General features: G+C 39.5%; 1 protein-coding gene across 2 annotated transcripts in view; it reads left to right on the forward strand.

The window, feature by feature from the left end:
• The window catches only part of LOC126483839 (coiled-coil domain-containing protein 124), a 34,719-nt gene extending 26,757 nt beyond the window's left edge, over positions 1-7,962 (forward strand). For both annotated transcript variants that reach the window (XM_050107051.1, XM_050107052.1), the window contains exons 4-5: positions 6,995-7,140; positions 7,677-7,962. In XM_050107051.1, coding sequence (XP_049963008.1) covers positions 6,995-7,140; positions 7,677-7,869 — 339 coding nt within the window. In that variant the 3' untranslated portion in view covers positions 7,870-7,962. The remainder of the gene's footprint in view (positions 1-6,994; positions 7,141-7,676) is intronic.
• The last annotated feature ends 3,560 nt before the right edge of the window (positions 7,963-11,522 follow it).

Here is an 11,522-nt window from a genome sequence, read left to right on the forward strand (position 1 = left end):
ACAAGATGACGGTCATCCCGTGCTGTGGTCATGTTCGGTGGTCCAGTTCCTGCTCGTTGCTGCGTACGATCTTCCTCTGTCCACTGCTTCCACACACGCATCACTATCATAGCAGCATGCCCTGTGCGAGCTGAAATATCATGGTATGACAATCTCGTTTCCCGGGCACCAATCATTCTGCCTCGTTTGAACTCGCTCACATGCCGATGTGGCTCCCTTTAACTTCAGCGAGGCATACTGGCCTTCACTCTATTGTTTCCATCTTGTGTGACAGCTCAGCACAGACTACACTAGGCGCAACACTGACCCTGTCGAACTGACATGAGAGGGCTCTGCTCGGCCTACATGTACCCCATCTCACTGCAAAATGTATCACATATTGCTTGCACACCCGTCGCAACTTACACAAAGTGTGGTGCTATTCAGGTAATTCCTTCTCAGTGTTGCACTTTTCACAAATGGCAGTGTATCTTCTTTGATCTTGAGAGGGCCTATGACACTATTTTGAAGCTTAATATTCTCAGACAACTCCAAAAACAAGCCTTCCCAGGGCGTTTATCCATATTTATATGGTCCTTCCATTCCAGACAATTTTTTAGGTCAGTGATGCTATTTCAGAGGAATATGGGCAAGAGAATGGCTCCTCAGGGAAGTGTTTTATGTGTGACTTGGCTTGATATACTCTCATGCTCATAAATTAAGGATAATTGCAGGATGTGGTGCCACACAACGTGGCATTACACAAAACTGGCGCTAATAGCAAAGGCACATAGGGAACACACAAGACACAGATCTGTAAGTCCAAAGTATTGGTGATAAGTTGAGAAAACCGTCCCAAAACACATGTGCTACAAATTGCCACTGTTTCCTGTGCATGTCTCCAACATCAGTATGGGATATGATCACTATGCACATGTACACAGGCCGCACAATCTGTTGGCACACTCTGGATCAGGTGGTCGAGCAGCTGCTGGGGTATAGCCTCCCATTCTTGCACCAATGCCTGTCGGAGCTCCTGAAGTGTCATAGTGGTTTGAAGATATGCAGCGATACGTCGACAGAGAGCATCCCAAACGTGCTCGATGGAGTTCAGGTCTGGAAAACAATCCAGTCACTCCATTCGCCTGTTTCGAGGTACTCCCCCACGATGGCAGCTTGGTGGAGGTCATGCGTTATCATCCATCAGGAGGAAGGTGGGACCCACTGCACCCCTGAAAAGTGGACATACTGCTGCAAAATGACGTCCAGATACACCTGACCTCTTACAGTTCCTCTGTCAAAGACATGCAGGGGTGTACATGCGCCAATCGTAATCCCGCCCCACACCATCAAACCATGGCCTCCATACAGGTTGGGGTAAGGTCCCGAGCAAGGCTACCTGCAATACTCCATGGCTGTCTGCGGGCACTGATGGTGAGATATTGGTCTTCTTGTGGTGTTGTGCACTGTGGACGTCCTGTAGTGTAGCACCTGGACACGTTTCATGTCTGTTGGAATCATTGCCATAACGTTGAGATCACACCTTGTGGCACACAGAGGGCCCGTGCTACGACCTGCTGTGTTTGATCAGCCTCCAGTCGCCCTAGTACTCTACCCCTCATAACGTCATCAATGTGTGTTCTTTGAGCCTTTCAACACACAGTCGCCATTAGCATATCTGAAAATGTTTGCACTGTACTCTGACATGCACTAACACACCTCTGCGTATGGGAACTGCAGCCAGCACCAACGTGTGACGACCACAGGTCAAGTGCACTGCATGGTCATACCCCGAGGTGATTTAAACCCGCAAACCGCCCACCAGAGCGTTTTTTCCACCATGTATCGGCATTATCCTTAAGTTATGAGCATGAATGAATGTAGCAATCAACAGTATTATGTCCGCAGTTAAATCTCCCATTTTATGTTCACTGCTTGTGGGTGTTTTTACCGTATTCTGCTGCTCCTTCAGTTTTGCAATGACCACTTGGCAGCTGCACCTAATGATAAAACAGTTGGAGGAGTGAACAGATAGCATAGCTTCTAAATTTTCTTTGGGAAAAATGTGCTGGTATTACTTTTAATTGTTCCTGTTGCCTTTGTAACCTAACTGTTCTTATAATGAGGAACACTGGTCTCAATTTTAAAAATACAGTGAGGAGATGAAAGGCTGACTTGGTTGCCACACTGAAGAATATAAATGCCAAACCTCTAAAGGCAATGAATATGTTAAAATACCTCAGCCACAGCTCATGGGGAGCAGATAGAACACTGCTTCAGTTTTACAGGGCTTTTATGTGGTCCTGTCTTGACTATGCACGCGTGACCTGTGGCTCAGGTTGGTCGTCACATCTTAAAATCATCAGTGCTGTTTACTATGAGATTAGGTTGGCAACAGGGCCATCTAATGAGGGAATGGTGCAGTTAGATGTGTCAAAGCCCACTCTGATACTTTTCACACAGGAAGACTGCAGCAAAACAATTGCACTGTCAAAATTTTAGCTGCTAAGGCACACTGCAAGTTTTTCTTATTTTTTATTTATTTTTTTAAATATTAAAGCTACTCATCTTTGGTGCACAAAGATCCATTTATTACGGCAGTTTGTACAGCCCTTCCTTTCTAGTGTACAATTGGTGAATAAGCAGATACAGCCATGACATGAGAACGTAGCACTGCGCAGCGTGAAGTCCAACGCATGACACACAAAAATTTTAAGCACTTACACCATACCAAACATGTCTCAAATGATAAATTTTTTGAATAACTTGCAATTCATATCTCAGCTAAACTGTTGCGGAGGTATTTGCTATACCAGTGAGTAGCAGAGGAAAGAAAAGAAAGGCAATGTGCGATGTTGAATTACAGATTACTTCCATCAGTCAGGGCTTTACTTTATTGATGTTGAGTATTTTATAACAATTCTTGTAGCAAAGTTTGTATGAAATTTTTAATAATGTATATTTTATTAACAATGAGACATTTCCTTGTTTATTCTCTGAAATTGTCTCAAAAATGCGAAGTGTCTATTGAATGATGAAATGAAAGATTTACTTTACACCAGACACACCTGACAAAATATTAATGCATTCAGACACTTCACAGTAATTAACTAGTTTTAATTATAGAGAACTGGAATGAAGTAAGAAATTGTTGTGATCATTGTTCCGCATATTGTGCTGTGTACCAGATGTACTTGATCAAATTTGAAGAATGTGGTGATACAAATTGACACTGCAGAAATGACTGATGTTTAACAATACTGTTCCGCTGATAAACCTGAAATGACAAAGAGCTGTTGGAAATTATACTGTCTGATGATTTTCTGAAAAATTCTTTACACTGTAAAGAAAATTGTATGTAAAGTAACAATATTATGAAAAGGAAAGAAAGTGAGCTTTCGGCCACCAAGGCCTTCTATGGACACACACACACACACACACACACACACACACACACACACACACACACACACACAGTCTCTGGCTACTGGGCTACTGAAAGGGCCAGACACAGTTGAAAAATTTTTTATCTAGAGACTGAATCACACTAATTAGATGTGGATGGAATCTGAATTATATTGACCGTCTTTTCGTTATCCTCGTGAGGACAGAGGTGTTTCTATGTCCAACTAAGAGTACAATGAAAGCAATTAATTATTCTCTGCAAGTGGTAACAAGACATTTCAGATGCAACATTGTAGGTAAACAGTCTTTTTTTTTTTTTAATTTTTGTCCTAATTTTCCTTGATATTTCTGACAACAGATATGATGTTGCATGAATAGTAATCCACTGATACTTATCACTGGTATAAACAGTTATAATAAAACAAGAAGCTTCGTTTTCACATCAGCTGTGAAATTTTCTATAGTATTATATATTAATAACATCTCCTCTACCCATTTACTTGAAGTAATTTCAATAATCTGTTTAACCATCCTGGAAATCAGTAATGTTCCTCTCACTTGTCTTTCAGAGTGCTCAGTCTCATAGATCCCCCTTGATAACACTGCACTGCCTCTCATGAGCAGTTCTAAACCTTTTGAAAAGTTTTTGTTTTATGGTTTTGTGAGTTTTATGTTGATGCATATTTTGTACATCATGTAAATCTTTTCTCCTTTTATATAATTCATGTTCAGGATTTTACAAAACAAAATTAGCCACGGTCACCACTTAAATTTGACTGATTTGTCCTCCTCCTGTTTAACCAAAAAGAAGTTCAACCATTTCTTTGTCACTGAAAGCTGTTGCTGCACGTTTTCTTTGGGCTTGGAAGGTAGTCTATTTGTGTTCTGGAGTTTAATTAGCACAATGATCATCTTTCAAGCCACACTTCATGAAATTGTACAAGTTATATCATGTTCTTTCAAATACTTGTCATTTCCCAATTCTAATGAAATGTTGAAATTATTCGAATTAATGTCCAACAAATTAACTAATACATAACACATATTATGTAGATCTTCAGGAGAAGTAGGTGATTTCGATTGCACATCACATTCTTCATATTTCATATTTGCAAGGTTGAAAATGTTAATTGGATTCCACATTACTGTAAAATCCTGGAAGCTGCACAAATACAGATGTTATTCACAACCACTGCTAATTATTATGAACATTAACTGAGTTACAAATTTGAGTGAATAGTAACTTGAGCAATTGTGTCACAGAAACTATTAACGGAAACTGAAATTCGCTTTACAAATTATGACAGTCTTATGTTTATTGATGTGCCATCAACCAGAGATATGTGCTTGCCACATTGTGCATTGATTGTCTGCTACTGCGATGGCAGTGAGCAGGTGAGCTACAAATTTGGCAGTGTTCAGCTTTTTCTTTTCTTTTTCTTTTTTTTCCTTTCTTTCTTTTTTAAAATACTTGCATTGTTTATCAGCTACAATTGAGGTCACTAGAGGAATAATATATTTAGAAGAAAAAAAAAAAAAAAGACAGAACACCTAAAGCCCACCAACATTCAAATCATCATTTCTCAGTTGCAAAGAGGAGGGATTTGATTTCGCAGAGCATATGTTACCCATTGAACTGGTGAAAAAGTTATGTACGTTTTTCTCTGGCAGTTGATGATGGTGCTGCCAGGACAGGATCAAGAACATTTTTTTTCATACAAGCAAAGCGACTGATTATACTGCTTGGGTCTTAAACGATCATGGCCATGGAAAAGATACGACTTCATTACTAGTCCAACACTGCACATGTAGTTACAGGTAGAAGTGTTATGAAGAAAAGTATAAGGCATTATCAAGGAAGATCGCACATTACATGGATTCAGCCCTTTCCATACTGAGGTTGTATATATCGTGAGTGCTGTAACCCTTTAGTGAAGGTGCATCAGATAGTTTGAAATGTGCTCCTTGTAAACACAAGTACAATGTGCTTCAGTGGGCATGCCTGTAAAGATTGAACTTTCAGCCGAAAGCTAAATCTTAAATCTCTTCATTGTGCCTGTCTGCAACTCAGCATGTCACCTTTACAATAAGTAGCAATCTGTCCTTTTCCTTATATTGTTGATATTTCAACCTGGACTTTCCATTGCTCATTATGCAGCGTAAAAGCAAGAATGGGTGAAAATGGAGAATGTTCCTATTTTTTGTGTGTGCATATTGATGGAAATTTTAATTGCAAAAACAGTGCTTGAGCATCTTTAACATTAACTTTTTCTTTTTGTGTGATTGCTAGTTTCAAAAATATGTACACTAACTTGTTAATACATTGTACCAATTTATATTCATTATTAATTTTTTAAGGTAACCCATTACTTACAGGGCTATTCATAAGTGCCTCTGGTGTCTCAGAAACCTATCATGCAAAAACTACAAGGTGTGCAAAAAATTGGCATATGTCAGTGGATAGAGCATGCCTGCAAGTTTTGATTTGTAATACACACTTTGGCGTTGTTGCATTTGTCACTAGTAGGGGTCAAGTATGTTATAACATGGCATATAATGCAGCAATGCATGCATTGTGTGACCTCAAATTCACTAAATGTGAGTCAGCAGTGATGCTTCAGTGAGGATTTTGTACGGAATCTCAGGTAAAAGCTCCAAGAGACTAAACAATCCATGGGTAGTGGAACACATTCCATGAGATTTGATGTTTATCTGGTGGGTGGGGGAACAGGCTGGCCGAGATAGTTAGCAGAGAATGGTGAAGCGTGTGTGAGAATGATTCACCAGGAACCTGAAGAAATCACTGTGCAAACAGAAAACTAGTCATCTGTGTGGCCCATTCTATGCAAATTCTGCATGTAAAACCATACTGAATGCATTCGTTACTTGTGTTGACTATTCAGGACAGTGAACTTCGTTCTGACTTTTTCAGTAGCTTGCACCAAGTAATGGAGGGAGGGAGACAGTTCAATTTGTAACTGCTAGTTGCAATAAGTTGGAGGTCTACTGTAGTTAAAGCGCAAGATCCCTGCTTATTTCATTAATGAATCATCATAGTTAAGAAATTTTGTGTAGAATAATAACAAGAGGAAGGATAAATTGCTGCTCACCACATAGAGGTGGTGTTAAGACCTGGACAGACAATGAAAAAGAATACTAGAAATTTCTTGTTGTTCCATTGTGGACTTTCCATACTTAGAAATTTGTCTTGGTGTAAATATGCTAATTACATTTCAGTGATTCAGCATAGAAGATGAAATGTGGCATCTCTAATCATTAGAGAATACCTGTTATGTCAATATCAAAATAAATTATAGAATTCAGTCTGTCACTTTTCAATTCAGTAGATAAATTAAAATGAGACCAAGACTGGGAGTTCTACAGTTTATTTAGTCCAGGAGGAGGAGCCATTTCAATTATTGAAATTTTTGTGACAAACAAAAATAAATGTAATGCTACTATTTCAACTCTGTAGTGTGTGTAAAATTATGCTACTTTATAAGGTTTAGGAGATTAGCCAAATTTCTTGTTTTTACTACTTGTTCTCCAGTTTGTATTAAAGGTATAAAAGATGTTAACCATGCATTATTTACTTGTTTGTATTTTTCAGGCTGAAACAGAACGCAGACGTTTAGCTGCTCTGAAGATTAAAGAACCAGAGACACACTTACAAGTGCCTTTAGAGGAAAACATAAATAGAGTGGTTGTTGAAGGGGATGAGGCACGGAACATTGATGAAGCCATTGCTGTTCTCAGGTAAATCTCTCTCTCTCTATCTATCTATCTAGTGTGTACATGCTTGTGTGCGCACATATGTGAATGTGTGCGATTCCATTTCCAAACTGAATCCTCAGCCTGGCTGGACATTAAAAAAATTACACCTTCTGTCAGTCACAATGCTGGTTGATCATTCTGCGATATGCTGACTTCCATAGTTTCCTGTTACATCTTGACTCATCTCCTCACCGTCATGCTCTCACCCACATAAAATGTGTTTTGCTCCCTCATGCAACTTTATTATCTCTGTCTCTTGTACTCTAGTATGGCTTATCAACTCTCTCTCTATGATCCCTTTACATTCACTCGTTAAGTCAGTCAGGGTAAGTGTGGTTCTAATAATCCCTTACCCTCTCCTTTTCCTTAAGTTCATAATTTTTGATTAAACAGACTGAAATTTTCATTTTGTTCTCAGATTCATAATCCAGTTTTCTTTTCTTTTTCTTTTTTTAAAAAAGTTTGTACTTAGTCAAGCATGGTGATTTTTTTTTCTTTTTTTTTCTTCTTTGTTGCAGTGACAAAACTTCAGTAGGTGACAAACATCCAGAGAAACGATTAAAAGCTGCATACACAGAATTTGAAGAAGCTAATCTTCCCCGTATAAAAATGGAAAATCCTACACTTAGACTGTCACAGCTTAAACAGATATTGCGAAAGGAGTGGATGAAATCACCACAGAATCCCCTCAATCAGCGTCTGATGTCATAGTTAATGTATAATTATAGTTTTGTGGTTAAATGATGTGTGGACTTGTTTTCATTATTGTGTAAATGAGGCATTAAATCTCTGAGTGCAGTTTAATGTGTTATTTTCGCTGTTGTGTAAAATACCATGTAATTGCAGCTTCTCACCATTTTACTGTTTTTCATTAAGTTTCACTGTTTTGTTTTTTGCTGCAGGTTTATAAGCAATTGGTGTGCTAAGTGTTATAAGCTCTCGTCCTCCTTAGTTTTAAGTGAACTGATCTTGTTCTTAAGTATTCACTATCGGACCTTTGAGGGAGACACTTGCAACAGTCAGTGGTTTCATAGAAAGTTAGACTGCAGTCTGTGCATGTCTGTACTGCAAAATTAATGTCAAAAGAAGGTAAGTCTTGTGGAATAAAAGATGAAATTCTTTAAAATAGTTTACTTAACTTTCAAGAATATAAACACATCCAACCATAACACATTCTATCGCTGTCAGGAAACTGACAAATTCCATAAATCATTCACTCTGAAAAAGGCACGAAATGAGTCGACATTCCTATTTCAATGCCTACTAAACACTTTCTATCTTAACTTTGCATATTCCTGTCCCTTATCTCTTTCATCAATGTTCATTAATTTTCATTCAAGTGATTGTCCCCACCACTGACCTCAAGCATTCTCTGTTACTGACATTGTTGGCATTTTATGACAGTGCCCTATCCGTTGGAAGAGCCATGATACTACAGAAAGCTGTCATCTGCTGCTAGGTAGCTGGCTGGTAAGGAAATCGATCACACTATCTTTAGAGTATGTAGGGAGTGGGCAGCATAATATGTATATCTCATGAAATGTCTGACCAGTTCCATCTGGTTGGTTCCTATTTTCAGTTGCCTTAAATGGAGAAAATTTTCTGATTCTGGACAAAATGTATTCCCCTAAATAAATGTGTACTGACTTTGGAGAATCATCCAGAAGAGGGTACGGGGAATTTACACTTGTGTGCAATTGATGCATCACATAATATGCTTTGTCAAACAATGGGAAGTCTAGGTTGAAGTATCAACAGTTGTGAAAAGGACAGATTGATACGTGCCATAAAGATGGCATGGTAAGTTGCAAACAGGCACAATGAAAAGGCTGTTACACTCTGAGCTTCTGATCAAAGCCTTCTTTAAAAAAGAAAAGAAAAGAAAAAACTACATATACATATTCGCAGAAGCAGTCACACCTCATACACACTTGAACACTATCTCCGGCCACTCTGGCCAGACTGCAGCTGTTGCATGGAACAAATACAGCAATTTGGAGTGGGGCAGGTAAAGGGAGGATAGCAGAGAACAAATTTGGGGCGGGGGGGGGGGGGGGGGGGGGGGGGGAGAACAATATCTGGTGGAGCATACAGGGACTAGAAGGTGGCAGGAAAAGGCTGCCAGGTGCAGTGTTGGGAGGCTATGAAGGAGGAATGGAGAATGCAAAAGGGGAGGAATAGAGAGGGGAAAAGACTTCTTAGTCCATTGGCAGTGTGTGGTGCACAGCGGGGGTAAGGAGACATGAATTGGGAGGAGGTGATTGGACAGGGAGATGGAAACTGTTGAGTGAAGTGTGTGGGGACCATAGGTTTCATGTCCCCTCATCATCATTGTGTGTCACACTCTGCAAATGCACCCATCTGTCTTTTCCATTTTGTCCCCCCCCCCCCCCCCCCCCTCCCCTGCCTTTTCCGCCACCCCACCCCCTTCCAGCCACCCTACAATATGCCTGGCAGCATTGTCCTGCGACCTTCTACTCCCCGAATGCTTACCAGACAGTGTTCTTCTCCACCCCATGTGTATCCTGTTATCCCTCCCCCTTCCCTTCTTCACTCTGGATTGCTGCTTTCATGCAGTACAACAGTTGCTGATGACTAGAGATAACGGTCATGTGTGTGTGTGTGTGTGTGTGTGTGTGTGTGTGTGTGTGTGTGTGAGAGAGAGAGAGAGAGAGAGAGAGAGAGAGAGAGAGAGAGAGAGAGAGAGAGGAGGAGGAGGGGGTGGTGCCTGCTTTGGTGAATATTTTCTGAAGAAGGCTTTGGCCAAAAGCTTGATGTGTAAAAGTGTTTTTGTTGTGCCTGTCTGCAACTCAGTATGTCATCTTTATGGCGAGTAGCAAATCATATGCTGTATGGCAGGCATGTATCTGAATGTTTTTGCTAAGAACCTACAGGCACATGTAATTGTCAGAAATGTTCTCCGATCAAAGTAGTATTTGCTCTCTCCCAGTGGAAATGTTGGCCTCTTTTTAAGGTAAGAGATTGCAAAAGACTGAGATGAAGAGTAAATATAGTTGTTGTTAAGCAAAACAGTTCAACAGAACATGGGGATGGAAAAACACTCACTGGCTTTACTCCACAAAAACATAAGAAGCTTTATACAAAGTTTAAATTCCTATCATTACAGGAAAATTATCAGACGAATGGTTAGATGTTTTATGTTTATCAGAATGTGCTCTTGAAATTGTCACTCAGCATAATGAAAAGGTAGGGGTAGTGCCTGTATAGATCATAACTTAGCAATACCAGTAGTATGCAGATACCAGTGGGAAGTATTTTCAGCCACATCAAGCAGTTAATCAGAGGTGGTAAACTGATTTACCTGGATAATTGTACAGATTGAAATATGAATTCTTTATAATAGTTTTTTATTTTCTCTTACAGTAAATAAAGGTAGAACAGCACATTTTTAACACAAAGTGCCCCATAGTCCAGCAATGACTTTGTGATCTTGCATTGCATCCTGAGAAAAGAGCTTCCAGAACAAGATAACAGAAGTGAACATGTAGAATGGCGATTGGTACTGATATTAACTGTTAGCAGTATTTGAACATTGAGTCAGTTTCCAGAATTGGGTGGTCACATCACTGTAGTGCTTCACAAAACTGCTAAAATAGCCCCTTTTAGAACCTAGTAGGACCTTAAGTACAACTTGTCACTTGTCTGTTAACATGTTCTGGCGTGCAGTTGGCAATTAGTAAATAGCATTGCAAAGGTTGACTTGTGTCGTTCCAAAGACTATCTCACAATCTATTGGATAGTGAGTGCTTACGCAAATCATACCAATGAGGAAGGTAAAAAAAAAAAAAAAAAAAAAGTTAACTTTAACACCTAAGTCACACTAAATTATGGAGGTGAATTAAAAGGGTCTCTGGTCTATGGCGTGTGGCATTTTGAATACTTGCCATTCTTCCTATGGTGCCAAATGAGCTAGCTTAGAAATTGACGGTGTGATTCAATGTCATGAGCACAGCAAATCAGAATCCTGTATTCCCTTCGTGATAAATGATAACAGACAACTGAAAGTGGATGGCTGTGCTTTGACCTGGCAACAATTAAATCTCCCATGTTGGAGCAGGAAGCAGCTGTAAATATGGTACATGCTATAGCTTCATTGGTGGATGTTACACAATATGGCATGTGAAATGCCTTCAGTCAAAATAAATATTGCTACTATTATTTAGTAAGAAATAGCAAAATGGTTGAAATAGACGAAGGATTGGCTATTTTGAAAAGGATATTATGGAACTGTACCAACTATCTGAACAGGACACTTGAATGAATGAACAAATCTTATGTCAGTTTTGGAGCTAGCAAACATTGTAAGACAGTTCCAGTTGTAATTGGAAAACCTGAGATATGAG

The sequence above is a fragment of the Schistocerca serialis genome, chromosome 6, assembly GCF_023864345.2.
Source record: "Schistocerca serialis cubense isolate TAMUIC-IGC-003099 chromosome 6, iqSchSeri2.2, whole genome shotgun sequence".
In the NCBI taxonomy this organism is placed as follows: Eukaryota; Metazoa; Arthropoda; class Insecta; order Orthoptera; family Acrididae; genus Schistocerca; species Schistocerca serialis.